The 24323-nt window shown below is 34.9% G+C and overlaps 2 protein-coding genes across 5 annotated transcripts in view; one reads left to right on the top strand and one right to left on the bottom strand.

The window, feature by feature from the left end:
• LOC115761563 (headcase protein) overlaps window positions 1-24323 on the bottom strand; it is a 100448-nt gene that overhangs the window by 50650 nt on the left and 25475 nt on the right. The window contains 1 exon segment of the mRNA XM_030703348.1: window positions 7241-7337. Coding sequence (XP_030559208.1) covers window positions 7241-7337 — 97 coding nt within the window.
• On the top strand, window positions 11154-11929 carry LOC115761564. 4 transcript variants are annotated; one of them, XM_030703350.1, is made up of 4 exons: window positions 11154-11317; window positions 11370-11461; window positions 11537-11661; window positions 11721-11929. In XM_030703350.1, the coding sequence occupies exons 1-4, from the start codon at window positions 11200-11202 to the stop codon at window positions 11803-11805; spliced, it is 420 nt and encodes a 139-aa protein (XP_030559210.1). In that variant the 5' UTR covers window positions 11154-11199; the 3' UTR covers window positions 11806-11929. The 4 variants fall into 4 exon arrangements, with proteins under 4 accessions (XP_030559210.1, XP_030559212.1, XP_030559211.1 ...); XM_030703352.1 differs by having other exon boundaries at window positions 11156-11317; window positions 11714-11929; XM_030703351.1 differs by having other exon boundaries at window positions 11158-11317; window positions 11526-11661; window positions 11721-11928.

Genomic DNA, 24323 nt, shown 5'->3' with positions numbered 1-24323 from the left:
GTGATTATAAGATTATTACAAACTATCATTTTTAATAAAAAATCATGCCTAAAATATTAACAAAAGTGAAGAAGTAAAGTTCCCAGATTCTTTATAGAACTGAAACTTGCAACACTTTCTCATAACTAAAACCTTTAGTTCATATACTTTTCTTTTCATAATTATACAGTTTTGAATGTCAAGAGCTTCAAAGTCAACCGTATTTGATGAACGCATTCGCTGCTGTTGCACTCATTGATATGAACCTTAACAAAGCTTCGCTTTTGTTTGCAGTTGTCTGTATATAAATAAGCCGTCAAATCAGTCAGTCATACATATATATTAGAGAAACACATTAAATTGAAATAAAATCATAAAAATTGCCAGACGAGGTTTTAATTTTATTGCTGCATAGGGTGGGTGTGGATACGTCTCTCAATTATTTTCGAACTACGGCTCTAGGCGAGACTCAGCTCGATATATAAGTATATAAAGATTGCAATTGAAGGAACAAACCAAAAAACAATATACATGAATTCGCGTTGATTTTATTGCATATTTTTTTATTCACTTTTTATTTATTATTGTGAATTGTTGCCGGGGATTGTAAACAAATGCTTAATTGTTGATGGTAGCAATGCAAATTACGTTTCACGCTTAACGTGTGGGCAGACTTTGAAGTGTTGTTGTTGTTGTTGGTTTGATTTTTTTTTAGGTTAAACAAGTACATTGTGTGTGTGTGAGTTTGACTGTATATGAATGAGTGTATTGAGTGCTCGTTAACATCAAAAGTCAATGCATTTTTAATTTGTTTAATGCGCCGCTTTGCGCATTTGTCGTTACAATTAGCGTATCCGAAAGCTACCTCAACTACACACGTCATGTATGTGACTCAGGTGTGCGTGTGTGCCAATATTCATATGAAATGCATGGGCCAGGCAAACAGCCAAACACTCTGTGGCTAAAACAATTTGACATTTTGTGGATATGCGGCCCAAAGGTTCAACAACATTTCAATGTCAAGTCGGCTCACGTTTTAGCTGTATCTGTGTGTGTGTGTGCGAGATGGATACCAACGTTATCCTGCGCCTGCCTGTTTTGGGCAGGCTGCAAACCTAACGACCAGCACAAAAAGAGAGACGACACCCACAACGCAACATTATTTTGATGAGAAAATTGAAATTAAATTTTTGGGCCAAATGCCATTCAAAAATGTACGTGAAAGGACATAAGCCGTCCATTGACCTGGCCAAATAAATGTTTTGTTGTACTTTTAATAGATGTACAAGCAGAGCTCTCTCTGTGTGTGTGTGCTTTGGGCTAATTTTAATTAAGCAGCAGAAACCAGGCGCAAACAAAGCGCCAAGTCTCAGCTGCTCGAGCTTAAGACGGGCTTTTGTTTGGATGTCTGGCCGTTGGGTGGAGGGCGGGGGAGTTAAGCATTTGTGGTGTAACTACAAACACACGCATAATTATTCATTTTGCAACCGCCGTCTTGTGGCAGTACCACTTGAGCTCTTCTGCATATGATTGCCAGCAATTTGCGCCCGGAAAGGCCACAAGATGCAAAAATTGAAATAAATGACAATGGCAGCTTGATAAGGACAGATATATATATGTATATATATAGATGCATACATATATAGTGTATGTGTGTATATGTCTGTTAATCTGTCTGTCAGACGTTGCAACATGTTGCCATGACAATGACTGCGACTACAACTTATCAATGCTGCTGCTGATGCTGCTGGCGCCGTCTGCTGCAGGGCATGTCTACCACAATGCACATCAAATGTTCAGCTGACAACAACAACAACAACATGCAACGTGTAACAATGTTGCGGCGTCGACGGCGACAGTTACAATAAATGTCATGTTAAAGGCAGTCGAGAAACAACAACAGCAACAATAACACCCATCAGTTGCAGCTGACAAGAGAACTACGGCGGAGTCTGAAGACTCCAGACGCTACTCAACAACACTCACTCACACGGTGCAAACATGTTTTACCTGTGCGTATATATATATATATATGTGTGTGTGGGCGTGGCTGGAGCAGAACTTTTGCATAAATTGCGGCACTTTAATAACCAAAAATGTGCCACAGCACATAATACCACAAAAAACTAATAAGTGCGTTGCTATCAAGACTTGCTAGACTAGCAGATGCCGTCTAAATATATAAAATAATAATAATAATAATAAATACAAAAAAATTATATAAAAAATATAAAAATTTTTGTTGGCTGGCGCGAGGTCCGGGTTTGCAAAAACAAACATTGAATCAATTTTTTTAAATTTTTACATTACGCGCTTTTCAATTGTTTTTATTTTATACATTTGGACTTTAAGAGAGCGAAAAATATATACGTGAAATACTATATACCAAATACCAACTTCAAAATCTTCTTTAATTTTAAAGAAGAGAAGTTTATTTAATTACATGTAGGATAGTTTAGTTAAGCCTAAGACATATTTTGCGCTGGTTGCGGCTATGTACAGGATATAAGTGTGAGTAAGTGTAAGTGTATAATCTGTCATATCTTTCTTCGTATGTCTACGTTTCTTTGAACAATTTGTTACGACAACAGGGTACAAAATTTGTGTAGCAGCGAAGAGTAGTCAAAATGTCAGTCAAAAGCAACAATAAGTGATCTGGGCCATAAAGTATGACGTGCCTGGAAATGAACTCCACACATACATAGACACAACTATTCATAAACTATGCTGCACACAAATATATATACATATATGTATACATATAGACATATTTGGTTGGGCAATTTTTCGTTGCCTTTTGTAGATTTGAAATTGCATAAATTATTCTCGGACTGGCGCCTACGAGACGCATTTCATGTGGCACGTTGCACATACGCCTAGGCAGCAGGCGCATTTTGCAGCCGCTGACATTTTGTGGCAGCCACAAACAGAACAGAAAAAATAGGCTAAAAGAATAAAGAGTGCAGCAATCAATCTTCAAAGTGTCAACACTTCCAAGAGTGTCAACTAACGTGCAAAAATATTCGGACTGCATTGAGAACTGTGTCCGTGGAATCCAGTTGTGCCACCCGTTGAGATTTTTTTTGTTGCTTTTTCCGGAAAATGTGCACAGTCGGCGACGGCAGCAGCTTGAAACGGAAATGTTCAGAAGGCTGTAGCATGTCGCTGACAAGAATGGCCGACAACAAAAAAAGCTTTTCAAGCACTTTTGACCAGTTTAAAAAACATTAATTTTAATATATTTTGAAAAATAAGAGAAAACCCCTATTAAATTGCCAGCAAATGTCTGTGCAAATGTTTGCAAACATATTTATCTATATGCATTCCAAATTTCAGCTCCAATTCACGACATATGCGCGCCATAATAGCCAGATGAACGTGCCCCATCAATCATTTAAAAAAGAACTTATTTTCTTGTTTAAAGTTCGCCTTTTTTCCAGACTTTTATTTTCGCAAGAGGACTGCAAAGACAAAGATTGATTGGCATGTACGACCAAATGCCCAAAATTCAAACTTAGTGAGCACTATAATTGCAAATACCCTAACTGAATAGGAAAAGGATTATATGATCATATATGATACTTTATGCAATTAATTTAAAACTAATACAAATTGATATACATTTTTACCATTGCAAGTTATTTGCTCATTTATATTTATTTTTTTGTTTGGATACTTTTATATTTATTTAGTTATGCCAACAGCTTCCGGTTCACGTCAACAACTAAATAAATTAAATAATTTACTTGCATATTTAAACAATAATTTTGCTTATAATTTTCTTTGTTCTTTCTATTTGTTCGTCATTCAAATTGTTCATTAATTTTATTCATAATTTTATTCATTCGGTGTATTTAAAAATATTGTTAATTATTTATTCGTATTATTTATTCTTATTATTTTGTTAATATTTATTATGCTTTATTATCTCATTTTTTTAGTTAGCATTATTTAATTTAATGATTTATTATAACGATTTATTATTATTATTTATTATGTTATGCTGTAACTATTATTAGTATTATTACTATTATTATTATTTACTTTTAAATATTTTATTTACACAATGTTGATTTTTAACCAATTTCTGACATTTTGTATTTTACCATTTTATAAAATAAATATATAAATAATTATTTTTAAATTGTTTTTAAAATTATTTTTTTATTGATTTAGTTTTGTTGTTAAATTATTATTTTTTTTATTATCGTTTCTTAAATTTAATTTTTCGTTATTTCGTTTTCACTTTCATTAATTTAATTTAATTGTTTTGTCTATGCGTCTATATACTAGATTTATAATATATTTATATAATATATTTTATTATTAATTTTTAATTTAAGCAAGAGTTCGCTTACAATTCATAATTTATAATCCCATATACCATTTATCCTTTTATTGTAAAGAGTTGAATAAGCAGCAAAATTATAAACGCGATCTTTCACGCTTTATCATCAATATGGGACTCCACCCCATTAAATGAAGAGGGTATCGCAGTACGACAACAACAATTAACAGATGTGCCATCAAAATGTGAAGCGTAATAAATGATGAAACAAGTTGACTTAAGTCGCAATGAAAACACGCTGTAAACTACCCGAACCAGACTCGAAATTTTCCTAGCTGGGCGTGTTTTTTTCGTTTTTCTTTTATTTTGTTAATTATAATTATAGCTGATTAAAAGCTGAGACGAGTTCGGGTTTGTGGAACACGCTAACTACAAATCCCACCCGAAAGAAGAGTGAATGTTGACAGCTGACGGGGACTCTGTCCTTTGAAAGGACCCGCAGGCAGTCAATGATATGCGCTGATTAAAAAATCAGCGATGCGGCTTAGGAACAACCCTTTTAGGAATCAAGTTGCCAATTGCTGAAATGATTAACAAGTTGACTTGTGTTAATTATTATGAAACCGGTTTCATTTTGATGGCTTAATCCTTTGGGCAAACAATGCGTTACGGCTAAGGACAAGCAGGAGGTACGAGATTTCCCTCTGCCTGGCACTGCAATCAGTGCAATTGCCAAAAGGTATTCGAGTGCGCGTTGTTTTTTTTTTTTTGTTTGCTATATCAAAAGTTTTTCGAATGGTAATCCCAACAGTTGCCGCCTAACCCATCTAAACTTGGGCTGCCAACTTGTCTGGGACAAGTTCGGACCCAGAAAAACTTTATCTTATCTGTGCACCAAAAAATAACTTTTAAAGCCCTTGAAATTGCAGCGGCGAGCAACTAGCATGATGCCCGCGTGAGGGTGGAGGCTTTGGGCTCTTTAAAAACTTTTGGCCATGCCAATGCCCTCCTTCCACTTTCCAAATGGCAAATCCTAGACAGTTAGTCATGGCAGGTTTATACAAATTTAATACGCCAACGCTTCGGATTCAGTTTTGGTTGCAGCTTCGGTTTCGGTCCGGGTCCGGGTCTGGGTCTGGGCGATTGCATGGCATTTTGAATGGCATTAAATATTTATAAATTCAATACAAAATGCAATTCGAAATGCATGCCAAGCGGCAGACTGCCAAAATCGACCGAGAGGGAAAGAAAGCACGCACAAATAACAAAAGAGCGGGAGCGGGTCCAACAAAAAGAAAAAATTGAATTGTAAAGTTTTTAAAAGCAGCGCTCCAGACAAATGCTGAGCTGGGCAGCTGGGAGCCACATAAGTTGGCCAGGGATTCAGCTGTTACAGATAAAGGTACACAGATCCACAGATACTTTCGCAGTCAAAAGATATGCACAGCGACAGGTAGTCGCAAATATTTTGCTATTCTTATGCACAGCAAGGCCCCCTCCCCCCTCACCCGCACCTCACTCCTGCCATTATAGTATATGCAATTGCTGTTGTGTGTGTCCTGCGAGTGTGTCTGCCGCCATAAAATATTCAAAGTGAACTCCAAAGGTTTGCATTTTGCTATCTGCATATATAAGAGTAAGCGGGCTAGCTGTACCTTTTTATGATTTTATGTTGCTGCTGCGGCTGCGTCGACAGCAGCTAATTGCCACTTGAGCAACTTGTGCGGTCTGTTCGATAGCTGTACGTACAGTTCAATATCCGCTCTACACAAAGGCAGACATATCAACAACAATAACAACAGCAAAAAAAAAATAATAATAACCGCAGCATAATATCAAAACAACGTGCAGTTGAAAATTGCCTCGCCTAATTCCTTTGGTGGACAACACACACACACTCGAACACACACTCACACACAAAATATGCCGACATTGGCATAACAGAAAGTGTAAACAGTAATCTAATACAGTAGCCACATAAGAAGCTGCAACAAGTAATAAGAGCACATCGAAACTTAGATACTCTGGATACTTCCGCGATTCGAACCGGCAACCTTCTTTATCCACTGCTATTATAGTATTATGGATTCATCTCTATTTTAATAAGCTCAACCCTATAAAGTCTTTACTTAAAAGCTTAGAATTAATTTCTTACATAATATCGTAAGGTCTTTCTTTATTTATACCCTATTTATACCATAAATCAATTAAATACTCATAGAGAGAATATATCTTTTAAAATATTCAAAACTCTCTCACTTGAATGCTCTTACATTAAACACATAATATATTTTAAAAGTTCATAACTTTAATTAACTATTATTATATACCCCAACGAATGCTCTATTTTCTTTTCATATCTGCGCACTTCTCACAACAAACTGGCATATTTTATCTGTTTTATGTGACACCTAAAATATATTTGTATATATATGAAAAAATAAAGAAGAAAAAAACGTAGCCAGCAATTTTCTTGTACTGCTTTTCTAGTTAATTTTGTCATTTCCTTTGCTGTTGAACAACATCTGCAAATTATCTGAAGTTTTGCGCTATGCAAACAATGCCACAACAAGCCGCCCCACCCTCTCCTCCCCTGCCCCACGCTATAAAAGCCATATCCATGCCCTGTCCCAAGACCGTATCCAATTGCTAGTTTGTCAAGGCAGGCAGTTTTTTCTTTCTATACTCGACATCTTATCACATGTGTGTAGTTTTCCAAGAACTGAAAACCCAGCGAATTGGCCATTTGTGAATGAATGCAACAATCAGAAATGTGAATAAGTGTGAGTAGCAAGTGAATGAGTGTGTACAAATAACCAGAGACAGCTAAAGTCGCAGCTACTGCTGATTAATGAGAAAATAGCGCGAAAAATAAAATATTTCCACTTATTCAATTTAAGTGTTTACAGCTAGCATTCGATTATACATAAAGGGTGTAGTATACATTTTATAGATTTAACAGCAATAACTCACCTTAACTTGATAAGAATTCAAACGCGTCTTTGGCAGCAAGTTGAATGATGAGAAATCCAAACGACGTGAGAAGATACCGTTGCAACCAGAGGTGGAGCTGCAAATGGAAATAAAAGCAAATGCGATTTAGAAACAAAAACAAATAGATATATACGAGAAAGTAAGGATATATTCGACCAAAGTTTTAATACCCCTACAGATATTTGACGATATGTGTTTAATGAAAATATCTTGGAAAACAGAACACCTATTCAACCGATCGTTTCCATGGCAGCTATATGATATAATTACTCGTGCCGGCCATTTCTGACACATGTACCACTTGCAACAGAAAAACGAACCCAAGCTAAGATTTTAAGACGATAGCTTTATAACTGAGGAACTGGTGCGCATTTCTTGACAAAATCATAATACACTCTACAAGGATATACAGATGTAGCCGTATGCCATACTTGAGGCAAACCACAGAGTTATGATTAATTCCAGATGATAATGTGAGGTATCATAGTATCAATGTGCTATTATTATTTTTTATTATTTCAGCACATTATGCAGGGTATACATAATATGCTTATACAACATAAATAAATATATACATTGCATATTTTATGACAGCATTTTTCTTCTCACAATATTCTTACGCTGCTCGCATCATGAAATTGCATATCGAATATTGACAGCTGACAGCCAACGGAAATTGCATATGGGTTGTTGCACAAAGTGACGTCTCAGCCAGATAAAGATTTCCTTTTTGCCATGAAGCACACGTAGCTCGATATGAGACCAACGACAAGCGGTGCCTCGCCCCAAACGCCAGCAAAAGCTATATATGTATATACCTATACAATGCTTGGGTTTAGTTCAGGTAATACGTGCCGTTTTAAACTTGGCCGAAAGGCACAAGAACAGCTGTTAAATATGAGCTAAGCGTTGCCAAAAGGGAAATATTTGTCAATGCATATCACAAAACTAGATTATCTACGCTTAATTTAAGACATTTTTTGTGCTTGCGTCATTTGAAATTCTTAAATTATATTTCATATTTAAAAAATAAATGGCAGAAAAAAAAGGAAAGAACAATTAGGTAATCTAAAGTAAAGCAAATATCGTAAAAGTTTTATAAATAAAACAAAAACAAACAACTGAGTCAAAATTAAAACAAATAAAAATACAAAGCAGTTGTTGTTGTTGTAGGTTTTGTGCTTTGTCACGGACATTGGAAGAATTTTATTGTTTTTTTTTTCTGATGTGTATAATGCCCAAGCAAATAAAGTTATCAACAATACTCAATAAAAAAAAAGCAAAACAAAAAATATGTGCAAAAATATACAATAAAAAAAAGACAAGCAAAGAAATAAACAGAGGGAGAGTATATAAAAAATAAAAGCGGAAAAAAAGAAATTTCGAGAGCAAAACAAACGAATTTCTTGTTGTGAATGTCTCGGCTGACCTTGACATTGAATAGATTAAAATATTGTTTTTGTTGTGCAAATATTATTAACGCAACAATTTAATGTGTTATCTTTAAGTCAAGCGAGAGAGAGCACGAGAGAGAACACACAACCTTCTATATAGCAGCAACCGCCCTCCGCCCACCCACTGAACTTGAACCGAGCAACGCCCCTTATCGAATTAGCGCAATAACAATTACGTCCACTAGAGAGCCGAGACTATTTTTAAACACTCAACTTTAAGTGCTGCAAAACGATTAACGCTATATATGGACACATACACATACATGCATAACTATATGTGCATGCATTTGACATCTATTTGAATATTGGAAATAGTAAACAACTCGAACGCTTTTCTTTTTAGTCACCCGTTTTTGTTGGGGATCAGCTTTGGGCCAGTCATCGCATACCCTTAACAAATATCAATTACCTATCTAATATTTTAAATTAAGTATTTGATATGGTTTCCTATAAATATACATAGGATTAATTTGTAATATACAATGAATCATCTATGTACATATCTATCTATCATATCTTAATTCGCTCTTCAAAAACTTTAGAAATAGTAATCTTATTATTTGCCTATTCTATAGAAATATATATTCTAGATTTTATACGAAATGTATACAAAATTTTAACATGATCAAATTGTTGTCTAAGTTATCCAAGCATTTTTCGATAGGCCTTGAGGCAGTTAATACTGCATTTTATGTCTATCTTATTAATTACAGGGTATAGAACCAGCGCACACTAGAGCTTTCTGTTTTCTGTATATATATCAAATATAATATATATGTTATTTATATTTACACCTTTTTTCGTACCTCGATTATATAACACAAACAAGAGCACAAAAAAAAAAAAACAAATAAATTAAAAAGAATACCAGACCGAATGTCTACGTGACCCTCCCACCTCCCCCTTTCCAGATCAACCCCTTCGTAACCAGCGATCGCTGCTGTTGAACAGCAAAAATTAGTCATATGCACGCTTATCAACGCGCTTAAAGCGAAATTGTAATTTATTTTTAAACAATTATACAATGAAGGCAATTTCGCGACGATGCTTAATTACATCATGACAACTGAGGAGAGTTAAAGAACTTTTTATTTTATAAAAAGTGAAATTAAAACAAAAATTTAAATTATTAACTAAAGAAAAGAAAATACTTAAAAAAAATAAAATTAAAAATATAGAAAGACAAAGCAAAGGCAATATACTCTAATTAAATATATAAATAGATTAATTTAACTAACAAATAAATCATATATATTATATACCTTTATTATGAATAACTACAAAAATATTATTTAAGATATATATATAAAAATAATATAATAATTATAACTAAATATATAATTTAATTAGTATTAACTGATAAAATGAGCAAACAAAATTAAATTATTTGATATTTATAATATAATTATTTTTGACTAAGAAAATACAAATACAAAAAAATATATGATAATGAAAATATTATAATCCTATATTAATAAAAGGTAATTGAGGCATGTGTGCCAAGCCACATAATAATTGATTAAGTGCCCATTGACTACATTTAAGTTAATTGATCTTTAGTCGTACCCTTAACCTAGTAGTAATACCCATAACTGGACTGGGTCAGCGCAATCAGGCACGCCCATAACAGAGAGCGTGCGAATTTGTAGCAAAAGCGTTTTGGCCTTCTTTTTTTATTTATTTAACTCGCTGTTAATTGACTCGCTTGCCAATTGAAATTGGTAATGCAGCTGCCCGTTGCCAAAATTCATACATTCATTGCGTTTCATTTTGCCTTTCTTTTATTTTTTGGATTTCTTAAATGTGTTTTATTGTTTATTAATAAAAGCGCGGCCGATGTGCATATGGCTAATGAATTTTAATGGCTGTGCTCTCGGCTTAATTTTTATATATATTTTTTTTCTTTTTCGGGGGTTCCGAACGCACGTGCGTCGCTGATTGCCAATTTTTTTGGTGTTTTTTTTTACTGTGTCTGAGTGCTGACTGTTAATTAAAAGCTGTTTGAATGGTTATTTTATTCATTGGCATATCGCAAAGGTAAGTGGGTAGCATATACACTCACATTTATATAGCGTATATACTCCATTTAAATGCCAAGCACCCGCAATAAGTAGAATAGGCTCCAGCTGAGCGAGCTGTAATTTATAGGCGACGAGCAACAAAACTTCGTCTTGTCAAATTGGAGTTGGCACTGACGTGCCCAGCCCCGCCCGCCACACCCCGCCCAATCATCTCAAGCAACTCAGAACAAAGGCTAAATTAGAATATTAAACAACATATAACACACCAGTATATACAAGGTTTTAGCTTTATATTTTTTGGGCCTTTGTTTGGTTTTATTTTGGTTCCGAGCAGCTGACTTTGACCTTGCTGGAAATTCCATGTACAACTTGTGTTGTGCATATACTTCACAGCCTATATCGGGGCATTATAGCTAGGCCATGACTTTTGTTTCGGGTTGCTTTTTTTATACACTAACAAACAATGAATATTCTGAAATTAAAGAAATGCTGTTGTTGTTGCGTCGATTTGCGCTGTGGCTGTGTCATAATCTATGTGATCGAGTTTTTTTTTGCTGTCTGCGGTCTTTGCCTGGGTGAATGTGAGTTGCGCTTAATCGGAAAGTTCACTTTAGGCTAAAACAATTCTGACAGGGTCTGAAAATAATCACTTTTGGATAGTGTTACGCATCGGTTATATGACGCACCTTATTGGCACCGTTTTCCTGCTCATGGGCATCATTTTAGTAAGCCCAAATATTCAATAAATATATATTATATTTACTGATTGAAATAAAATAATACTTTTAGAAATCACCTAGCTTTTTCATGGTTTATTTGGTAACCAATGGCATACACGTTTTTACCAGCACCACATACCTCATTCTCTGGGCTTTACGATGTGTTCGATGTATCTATGTTGTTACATTGTCAACTTTTGGAATTTGTATGTATTTTACATATACTCTGAATATTTATATACTTCTATATCTTTTCAGTGTGTAGCATTTACTTTTGGTTAATTGTCTATTCATTACGACTCAAATGTAAATGGGAACAGTCAATAGACTATGATGGTTCGGCTTTCTAAGTGTATATATATTACATATATTAAGCTCATCTTCTTGGTTAAAAAGTTTTTTTAATCCAAAATTCCAAATTTCTCACATCTTATGAGCAAGCATCCTGAATATATCATTATTTACAAAATAAAAAAAAATAATACAACAAATTAAAAAAAATATAAATACATATATGTATATATATAATAAAAATAATAATAATCATAATAACAAATAACTATTTTTCATAAATTTGTTAATTTGTTCAACCTTATAATACAAATATTTGAATTATATTAACTTGTTCTAGAAATTTTTAAAATGTTCTAAGAGTATTTGAAAGTCGCCTTTTTTACTTTATGTTATTTTCTTTACATATTACTTTAGCAGCTTTTATTTTCGGTGAGTTTGCTTTCTGACATTGTTTTTCTTTGTTTTTTTCGGCCAAATTGCTTGTTGTTGTTATTTGAACTGCTCTTGTGTACTCTTGTCCATAATTTCACACTAATTTGTAAATTTGCTTTTAATGCCAAAAACAAAGAGTAAAATGCTAGAAAAAAATAAATAAAATGTCTGTAATTTTTTGCCAACTTGTTTGTCTACGAAACAATCTCGACTTTGCTAACCTGCAGCTCAAATCAAATTAAATGCAAAAAAGTGAGGCGAAAAATGCGAAATGAATTGCAAGCAATAAGAACCAAAACGAGAGCGAGTTTTATTGTTGTTGCTGCATTTGTTGTTGCATTGCTTCGAATCACTTCATTCCGTTGCAATTTTCAATCACGTGCTAAGTGCTGCCAGACATAGCAGACACGAGAGACAATTTGTCTGCAGCGTTAGCATGCAACATGAAGGGGCAGCAGCAACAGCAACTACAACTATAACAACAACAACAACAACTAGTGCTCTTCACCATGGCAATTGCTGCATAATTTCTGTGCTCAAACAAAGGCAGCAAAGCGTAGAGCGAGTGGAGCTCGGATCCTCGTACAAAATCGAGTGGCAACTATTTGCCCTATCACGTACAAATTAAAAATGTGAAATGCTTCAATTTAGTGCAAGCAATGCGCTTGCAACACAAACACAAACACACACACACACACACACACACACACAGGCAGACACACAAAGCAGTTGCAACAGCAGCAAAATGCTCTTTACAACGGGGCGTATGAATTGTGGAGCATCAAATAGATTGAGTTGCAAACTTGTTGTCGTTTGCTTCCGATATTTAGCTTTGTCAAGAAATAGATAAGTGCTCGACTAGCAGATACCCTATATACCAACATAAAGTTGCCTTTACTTCATGTGCTGCTAATTATAAATATTTTTAAGCTCTAAATACATTTTTCTGCCTATAGCAGTCCGTTGCTCGACTAGTAGATACCCTTTATTCCAAGCTAAAGTGACCTTCAACACATGCACTTAACTATGAACATTTTTAAGTTCTTAATTTTCTGTTATATTCCGTTGCTTAATGCCTATATACCCTTTGTCTTAAATCCTAATGCGTACGTATTAAAATGTTTAATTTATGCAAAATAACTTAAACGTGCGACAAAATATGTTTAATATTATGTTAAAATTGACAAAAATAGTTTCAAATCGTCTACCAAAAGCGGCTGTCAATAAATTTATCTGTTTTTTATGTCAAAAACGCTTTACTTTTGACTATTTTTTTGGCTCAAATTTTGCATTATTTTCAAACTAATTTGAGAACAAACGAGTTTTTATACATGCATACATAATTATATATAAAGCCATTTTTCAATATGTATGTCATACCTTAGTTTTAATATTTTAATTAGGTCTGTTGTCAGGCAAACGAATTGATTTTTTGTTTATTTTCCAATTATTGACTATTCGTATGCCTCTTCCGTTTGCCAATACAAGCGATCAATATAATAAGCTGGCCGACTTGCATTAAATGCCAAAAACGATCAACCTTAATAACAACAGGCGCCAACTGCCATGAGAAACCTATTGAATTTGTCAAATAACTTGAATTGTTGATATTTTTGATCATTTAATTGCAGTTGTTGTTGTTGTTGCTGGGCCACACCTAGCCATAAATATCGAAATACATATAAATAAATACCAAATAGTTGGGGAGGTACATAATTTTCGTGCATTTGCCGCAACTCACGTTTTTCACATCAATTTCGCGACACAACCAAAACCAAAATTCAAATTTAAATTCAAATTCAATTTTCTATATGCGCTGTCTAGTGTACACTGTGCATATTTATATATTTATATTTTTTTGTTAGTTGCAATTGCAATTGGCTTTCCATAGCTGGTTATTGATTAAATTTGCCACTTGGGCTACTTGGTTAGACAGAGCGGCAGCCGGTAAGTCCACGCCCCTAAAATCTAGACAGCCAGCCTCAGGCTTGAACTTTTCAAAAGGCACACACATTCACACACACACTCGCTCACACAGTAGGCTGGAGAGCAACAAAGCATAAGCTACCTGCCAATTTGTAGCCTCCAGGAAAAGCCAAAACACAAACAAAACTTCAGAAACTGAATCATTGTGATTGCGAGGAAGCGATTTATTGGATTGCCCATTCGAAATGGCAAAGTTGAAGCCACAACGAAAAAATAAAAACAAAACTGCAAATAATTTATCTCTAATTTACTTTTTACTTTCATTTCGCTCACAACTCTATTTTAGTCGTTATTGTGGGTGCAGTCTGAGAAATACAAATTTAGATAAACATTTTCATATTTAGTTTTCCGCAAGCTCAAGCTAAGCTACAGAAAGAAGTTACGCACTGCAAATTTTTGGCAATTTATTAAGATTATGTCGAATTTAGCTTATCGGCTTTTTGAGTAAATGGAAAGGAAACGTTGGCTTACAACAAAAGTGCCAAACATATACAAATTATCGGTAATTCAATACGAAAAACAGCGTAGACTGAAAACGGCAAACTGGCAATGTACAACATTTAAATGTGGTTTTATGAGAACTGACAGCTTTTTTAATGCCAATTGTCGATATTTGTTGAAGTGCATTAATTCAGAAATCCGAGAACCGATAGTTTTGATACTATTTTCAAGCAAATGTCATTGATATGCCAAAGTCAACAGTTTAAATATTTAAAATTTTCGAAGGTTTTCCACAGATTGTAATGCTGATAGTATCGATAGTTCGTAGTTCCAAAAGTTCGATATTCATCAGTCGAGAGTTTCGATATTTTACAAATTTTGTCGATGCCAATTTCAATAGTTAGTGGTAGCCGAAAATCGATGAGTTTGAGCTCTATCTCCGTAGTCGCTACTTTCAATAGCTGATATACCTTGTAAACGATATTTGCGATAGTCGATAATAGGCACATAAAGTTACTCATATATAAATTAATAATTATTGCAATAGTTTATTAGGCCCAATATTTGCAATGTACCGAACCCATTAAAAAGTAGTTTTAAATGTCGTTTAATTGCTCAACGAGTTTAGCGTGTCTATTTAGTTCGTTATAGCGGGTGTTTACTGGCCAACATGAATAAAATAGGCGAAAACACTTTTAAGCGTTGCTCTCCCACAAACTGACCGCAAATCGCCAGAGCATCGAACACGAAAATCGGCGTCGACTGCAAATTGATTAATGGCATTAAATGCATTCAACAATTTCCACGCGGCAGCAGGCAGCGGACAGCAGCAACAAGTTTTTAATGTGTAATGTGAGACCAAATGTTTGTAGTCGAGTGTTTGGTTTGTTGGCTGCCGATCTACGCTTATTAATTGCTGTTGTTGCTTTGGCCCAATATGGCCATTTGGCTGGCCGTTTATCCCATATCAGATCGGTGCAATCTTCAGCAGATATCAAATTGCGGCAACAGCTAACAAAATTTGTGGCCATTTCGCAAAATTTGCGCGCAATTAATTGCGCAAATTGTAGTCCAACAACAGTGGACCATAATTTACATTGAAGCCATGAACAAATGATCGATAGGAATGTGTTTATAAAAGAAATTTATGCATTTCTTGGCGCTGCCACAGATACAAATTTATGCATGTATTTAGCTTGACTGTCGCCGCAATCGTGTCTTGCTCAAGCACAAAGGCGGGCAATTAATAAATATTGTATAATAGTAAAAACAATACAACTAATAATATTGCATTTTTTAAAGACCAACACACGAGCTAATTAAATGCGCCCGCAACATACCACAATTGCTAAGCGGCCCACATGACGACAAGCACTTATAAACAATAACAAATGAGAAGAAATAATTATTTTTCGGCTTGTCGAAGATCAAATACCCTAGTAGAAATACGAGGACGGTAATACTATAATAGTCAGAATATAGTCATCTGATTCGTATGTATATAATTTAAGGGCTGTTTCGATGCGTGGCACACTGCATCACACAATTGTTATACTCTAGGCAAGTGTATGACAAAGAGAAAAATGCACTTGAATCACAATAGCGAAACATAAATCATAGCTAAAAGGCCATGTCAGATGAGATCAGTTCCAGCTACAATATGGTCTCTTAACACACCAGCTCTCTGACGTACAACAATGACAACACGCACGGGCCAAGGAGCAGCCCAGCCCCAGCTGCCCAGTTGCAGCTCCAGCGCTGAACTTTAAGCCCAGTAGCCAAGCAGGCGGCAAGGCAGGCGTGTGCCAGCCAATTGGCAATTGGCATTCGAAATGCAACAGAAAAACGTGAATGTCATTAGAGTCAATTCCAAGTTGATGAGCGAGATTCAAAGCGAATCGAGTCCGCGTCTAGCAAAGTTGTGAGCGGATTTAAACTAGTTCTGAATGCGACAGGCGACCTGGGTGCGGTGGTCAGGCACACGAATTCAAACTTTAAGCACAAAAAAAATAAATAAATAAAAACCAACCTAAACCAAATAAGCACAGCGACAGTTAAAGTTAACATTCGGTCTCTTTAACGTTTTGGGCCGAAAGTGCAAGAAACTCATAAATTAGACTGATTGTGGAGCACACACAACACACAGCTGCTGTCAGACGGGGATGCACGTTGTGCGGTCAAATAAATAGAAAATTAGCCAGACATTGGCCAGTCGAGCCAAGCAAAAAACGTACAAATAATGCGGCAATATGTTGCTGCTGATGCTGCTGCTGCTGCCATAGCTGCTGCTGTTGTTGTTGCTGCTGCTGCAACATAAAGAAAGAAAAGCAACGCACATTAGTTGCCATAAAGGCAACGGCAACATCTCTCATTGCCGTTAATTAATTGCAAGCGGCCAGGCGGAGTTCAACACTCAGCCATGTTAATACCAAAAAATTCATTTGGATTTACTTAACTTTACTTTATTCCCTCATAAGTTGAGCGATAAATTTTAGCGCCAGCTGCCAGCCACAGACGCACGTCGAGTGGTGTAAAATATATAAGTAAAACTCTTGCTCAGTTGAGAAAAATAAACCAATAATAAATAAAATATAGCAACTCGAATGTATTTTTGTTCATGATATTCAACTGATTAACTGCACATTTAAAATCATCAGAAGAAACATTAATTTATTTAACTGTTTTTTTGTGCCACAGCGATCCGATTTAACCTCAAAGCTATCTTAATCAAAAGCTAAACAATGTGGCAAAGCAAATCGCCATACGACAACAAAATATTCTGCTCCAAACAATTCTGACCATAAATTTTAGTCCAAAATTGTGTATTTATTCATAAATAAGAATTATTTATTAAAATTTATTTACTTATATTTCTTTAAATGGTATTTATATTTTTTATTTGTTTCATTAATTATTTTTCGAAACTGATATTTTCTATGTTTTTTCATTGATATTTATTGATACAGTTTTGACTATATCTTTATATTTATTTATGTTGCTTGAATCTTGATGTTAATAGGCATAGATCCCAGTAGTCTGATCAAATTATTTATATTTTAATTTTTTTTTTCTTTTTTTGAAAATGCTTTTTATTTCTGTTAACAATCAATTAATGAGCCTTTTCAAATGTATAGCCCTGTTTTAAATCTATAGATATTAACTGTTATTTGCCTAATAATCACTAAATATCACAGTTTTTTTCGTTTTTACATACTATAACTAGCGATAAGTTGTTATAGTATAATAATTCAACAGGCATCGCAATTTTTTATGAGTCATTCAGAAAAATGAATGTGCCTTAAAATTGTTAACGCTTGCGTGTTAATCGCAAACAAATTAAAAATGCCGCAAAAATAAACACACACACGCACACACAACGCTGGCGGCATACACACTCGCATATATAAATATATATATATATGCATATACTAAAAACTTGTTAATGAAAATGCCACAAAATTCCCATAATGCATTCTATGCCAAGCCGGGCTGGGCAATGCCTGTGGACAACTTCACGCTGCGCTGCCCCATGGCAGGCAGGCCACCAAGTGGGCGAGGGCAGACGGCGGGGATAGCGGGGCAGACAGAGACACAGAAGAAACTGGCGCGCCAAGCTGTGAAAAGTCTCATTACTTTGGACAAATATGCAATTTGATGTTAGTTGGGTGTTATGGTAGTTATATGCAGTCTTATGGACTGAGAGACAGAGCCGACTGCCAAATGTGAAAAGTTGCCACGTTTTTCTCTGCTTTGGGGCAGAGACCGCAAAAGTTAGGCGGCAGGCAGAGCGCATGTGGTTGCGCTCGCGTGTTGCGGTGGCAAGTTCAGACAAACAACAACAACAACAGCGAGAAATAAAGAAAAACAGACAGCTAGACAGACAGTTAGACAGACAGCGTCATAGATACGACACATATGCGGGCCAGGCCTCTATGGCCACTAGCCAGTTGCAGCTTGGGACTTGATCCCTTTTCATTTCTCATGCCACACGCACAGTTGCTTTTTGCAATTAAAATGGATTTTGCATTTTGTATCTCTTTTTTAAATACCCTGTTAAGAAAGAATAGGAAATGCTGGTATTAAAAAATTTAAAACCACATGAAAGTCACTTTTGTAAATCATGAAATAATTAATAAAATAAATAATATAAGAATAACGTTAATAATTTAAGATTTCAGAATATAAATAATTTATAAAACCAATTATTATTTATTTATTTATCGATATCTCTTCCTCTTGCCCTACAATCGATAAATACAAAAATACACTTCTAATTAGAGTTAATCTCAGAGTTTAGAAGAATACAATACAATTAAGATGATATTAATAAATATTTTATGTAGCTTTTATTTCGCCACTGACCTTAATTTTAAGCATCATTTACTGTAAATAATTGTTTAACAATTGAAAAATAGCAAAAAAAAAAAAAAAAAGTGTACGCAGAATACGTGCACTTTGTAGCACTTTGGAGCGAGATACAGGGTAACTCCCAGTCAAGCACTTTCGATTAGAGCCATGTTTCTTGTATTTGCAACATATGTAGACATTTTTCAGAGGCGTCAAATTAATTGCCACAAGTTGCGCATGTGATAGTGTTTCTTCATCTACTTTTTTTTCACTTTGTGTGTATGTGTGTGTAAATTATTGATATAGGGAGGAGAACCGAGTGAGAGCCTCTCGTTCGTTTGTGGCGCAAAGATTTGCGCAAATATTTGCGACTGGATGCAAAGAGCTTAACGACTTTTGGCTGTTGTTTGTCTGGCCGTGTTTGCTTGTTAGTTTGTTTGCTGCCTCAACACACACACACAAACACACACACACAGAGAGAGAGAGAGAGAGAGAGAGAGAGAGAGAGAGAGAGAGAGAGACAGTCAGGCAGTTAGGCATATCGATGGCCAGACGCTCATTTACACGTGTAAGAGAACCAGACCAGACATCTAATCGTTTGATTTTGATTTAATTAATGCCGTTAGCTAAATATGCACACAAATACACACATACACACACACACAGCACACATTTAATTAGCTTTTTCGAGGGTTCAAATACATTTCGTGGAACTAGCTTTAAGTATTTAAGCAGCGCAAGCAAATGATTACCAAAAACTAAACTCTTAGCTCTAAACTCTCATGCGTAAAACTAGTTGCATTTACTTAAGACTGTCTTAAAGATCGTTTCGAGATCTTTAAGTAAACAGCAGCGTTTAAACCATGGGAACACCAGCTTGGCAAGCACATAAAACGCTAAAGATGCGCAATTGTACCTTTGCAGCTACAAATCTATCTGAATAACAAATTGAGCTGTCAGCGGCACTCTTTAACTATTTGAGCCAACTCAACAAAAGATTTGAATGCTCAGCTGCCGCCGCTGGGCGTTGGCCGCCAAACAAGCAAAAGCCAAAAAGAAGTTGAGATAAGTAAAAACATATTCATCAGATAATTAGGCAACAAGCGAGGCACTGCTGCTGCTGCCTATTAAGCTTTGGCCATTAATTCCAATTGCCAATATTTTTGTAGCAATTTATTTCTGATGCCAAACAAAGGCGCTTGCCGCACGTATCTATGGAATTGTGTTAGTATCTGTAACTGTATAACAAAAAATGTATCTTTATTCATACATACATATCTTTTTAGTGTGAATATACAGACTTATATGTATCCACGTCTGCAATGTATCTGTGTATGTATATGTATATTCACCTGCAGATGTATCTGTGTGTATAACTGTATCTGTGACTTTATAGGTATATAAATGATATCTGAATATCTGAAATATGTTATTTTATCCGTATCTGTGTCGGTATCGGTAGCTGTATCTGCAACTGTATCTCAATCAGTACAGGTATGTATCTAAATCCGCATCAATATCTGCATCGATATCTGTATCTATGTCGGTATCTGTAGCTGTATCTGCAACTGTATATATGTGCACTCCACCTATTTGTATGCCACAATTCTCGCATTTAGCCGCCCCAAACTGACACATGACATGACAGGCCCAAAGCTTCAAGCCACAATATCTATCATGAACAACGGGCTAAAGGGGCTAACTGAGCCACAACTTCGGCAAACTGTCTGTGATCTGTCTATATGAATGCACACACACGCGTGATTTATATATTCAATTAAAGTTCGCCGCCGCAAATGGACAGCAACAGCAACAACAATAAGAACAACTAGAAATCGACAAACATTTTTCATGTGCCACAAAATATCTGCCCAAGACGTGTCATTAGACTAGGCGCAACTAGAAATAGATACGATAGATCAAAACTGAAACTTTGTACATTTTAATTGACCGCACGGCAGAATAGTATGCCCTATAAAAGGTGTATTAGGTGTAGTATTTTATGGTTTATATAAATTCATATGAAATATTAATTATGGAAAATTTTAATGGTTCTGAATATATGATAAACATTTTGATATGTTTTCTTTTTTTTTTAATTTGTATTTTTCACCTATTATTTTATAGAGTATCTAGCTGTTTAAGCTTTCTGCTACTACTACTGTTTATTTTTATTTAATTAAATAACATTATTGTAGTTATTATTATTGCTGCTGCTGTCTGGTTATTTATGAGCCACGGCATAGGCTTAGATTTTTAATTAATTCAAGGCTTTTATGGCACGCTCGAAGTGGACGCCGATGCGAACATAGCTGCTGGCGCAATCGTTGAAGCTCTTCAAAAAGTGTTGCCTTGCCCAATAATTGTGTAATTTAGTTGTTGTTTTATTATTATTTTTTTTTATATATATTGTTGTTTCTGTCTGTGGTCAGTCAACGCACTGAGCTCAGCTGCAAATTAGACAATAAAACAAAAGTCAAACAGCAGCAGCAGCAGCCACAAAACAAATACCCCGTGGCCGAGCCCGACACATTGTCAATGCTTAATGGGCGTTGGCGTGAAAATTCTTTAGAAAAATTACGGAAAATTAGTGCGCATTGAGCGCGCACAGTTGAGCGACCTTTTTTTTTTGGTGTTTGCGGTACGTGAAGAGCGTATAATAAATAATAATAAATTAGTTGGCCAAAATGTGCAGCCCTCAGAGATTGCAATTCAAATTCATTAAAACAATCCAAGTTAGACAAGTCATTCGGAGCGGGTCTACGCCTGACCAGCAGCACGTCAGCATAGTTAGACCAAGACCGCGCCAGGGAGGAAACCGAATAATAATAAAAATAAAAATAATGTTGGCCTACGCTAGATGACGTTGGCAATTATTGTTGTCGCCACCGTGTTGCACCCTCACACATCAAATATCAAGCGCCGCTCTAAATGCCAGGGCCAAATGCAAAGTCAGCGACTGGCCAAATATGCCACATATAGTATAGCCATATAGATACAGGGGACAGATTGTGTTTGGGCCCACCCGCAGAAGCTTTGGCTGCTTGTGAATTGGAGTGAAAAGACGCGTTGCTTAAGTGAAAAACATGCAAATGAGACAACACAGCAAAAGCAACAACAACAACAACAACAACAACAACAACAACAGCGGACAAAAAATTAAATGAAATTCGTATGAAAATGTGGCAAGTGCTGGGCTTGAGCCTAGCCCTAAGCCCTAGCAACATGTTAAGCGATATATATATGCTTTTTTTCGAGATTTCTTATTAAGATAGCACAAGCAAAGCCGCAGGTAGCCAACAACAACAACAACAACGACAACAAACATGGACTTAGTTGCAGGTAATTGTTGTTGAAGTTATGACAGCAAAGGGCATTTTTCATGTGGCAACAACAGACAGAATGGCAAACAGTTGCAGATAAGCAGCCCCAAAAATGCGGCACAATTAATTCGAGACCCTCATAGACAACACAATAAAGCAGAGATAAAATAAATATATATATATATATATATATATATATATATATAAAAGAGAACGAAATGCCTTTTACTTATGAATGGCACTTATAAATCCGCAGACAAATTGAGTGAAAACAGCTGCCCAATGCAGCTCTACATAGATGCTATACTCTACAAGCATACGCCATATAGAGCTCAGAATCTGTATCTGTATCGGAATTGTCGTCATCATGACATAAGCGCGAGCAATTCGAACTGTAACTGGGTGGCCAATAGAAATAAAGCGCATTTAATTAAGATTTCTTACTCTTTTATAAAATATAAGTTCAAGTATATACTATAGAAATCGACGATAAGGCTAAAGAATATTAGATAAAAATGCTTGTTTAGCCCATAACAAAGGCGCGTTCGCAGAAATGAAAATAAATTGTTAAAGCGAGTGCTCAACACAAAACAATTACAACAATTGCGATAAGAAAATAAAGGCATGTGGCAAGTAGTTAAGAAATCAAAAAAATAATAATAATAATAATAATAAACAACTGCTCGATTGAGTCTCAATAATATGACTAATTCTTAAATGGATTGGGTGAACGGAGGGGTCTGTCCAAAATATATAAATAAATATTGAATTGAAAAAACCGCAAAAAAAAATTACTCGCAAAAGTGTATGCAAATTTTAAAGCCTTATATTGAATCAGCGGCGACAGAGCAATCAGTGTGAACAAAGTGGACACCTATTATCATTATAATTGTTAAATATTAACTCATTACAATTATTAAATTATAGGTTTGTCAATATTATAATTATAAAATATTAAATTATAATAGTTATTATTATAATCACTAATTATTATAATTCTCAAATAATTATAATCATTAAATAATTATAATTTTTAAATTATTATAATTATAATTTTGTACCATTTTTTGTATTTTATTATTTTTTTTATTATTTATTTTTATGTTAATTATTTTTAATTAATTTACTATTATTATGAATATTGATATTACTTTAATTTTATATTTTTAAGATTTAATATTTTTTAATCATTATTATTACTCAGGGCATATGGAATTTACAGCGAGTACATTTAAAAATCACTATCAACCTAATTTATTACTGTTCTTAATTATGTTTGAATACAAGTTATCTCTCGTAATTTATTAATAAATAAACCTAACATTATACAACTCTCCGTTATATATAAGTATCAAAAATAAATTGCAAATTTACATAAATATTAAAATAAAGCAAAAACTAGGCGCAGCTACCTCAACAGCAAACTTGTTGGTTATTAACCAGTTGGTGGAGTAGGGAGATGGGCCATAAACAATCGATCAATTAATTTATATATTGACATTTCATTAATTACATTCAATTTGCAAAGCATGTGAAATGGAAAACTGACCAAATGAAAAAAGGAAAAAAATTACATTCTGGATGAATCATGGGCAGAGTGAATGTGTATGAAATCAATTGGTTAAGCTTTGAACAAATGCAAAAGCTAGCAAGTGTTAGTTGTAGTTGTTGTTGAAATTGTTGTTGTTGCCATTAGGCGCAACTATTTACTGTTAGAGCGTTGACAAGTTGACTTAAAAGTGCATTGAAATTCTAGCTAAGCCATAAACAACAATAAATATATGATGTCAACAATTCAAGCGGCCAAGCAGCAAGTCGGTCTGAGTGTGTGTGTGGGAGGGGGTGGAGGGGCATTAGCAGGGGATGGTTTGTGTGGGCGACAAGTTCAATTTCATTTCATTTCATTTAGCGCCGACAAAAGCAACAGCAACAGCAACTTTTTTTTGCTAAGTAATTTACAATAATTGTTAACGATGACGTTGTTGTTGCTGCTGGCAGCGCAATATAAATGCAAATAATTTTGTAAGAAATTTACATAGTTTTAA

Source organism: Drosophila novamexicana, unplaced genomic scaffold, assembly GCF_003285875.2.
Source record: "Drosophila novamexicana strain 15010-1031.04,08,12 unplaced genomic scaffold, DnovRS2.1 tig00000485-arrow-pilon, whole genome shotgun sequence".
Taxonomy (NCBI): domain Eukaryota; kingdom Metazoa; phylum Arthropoda; class Insecta; order Diptera; family Drosophilidae; genus Drosophila; species Drosophila novamexicana.
The sequence above is the reverse complement of the archived record's forward strand: the minus strand, read 5'-3'. Positions and strand labels throughout refer to the sequence as shown.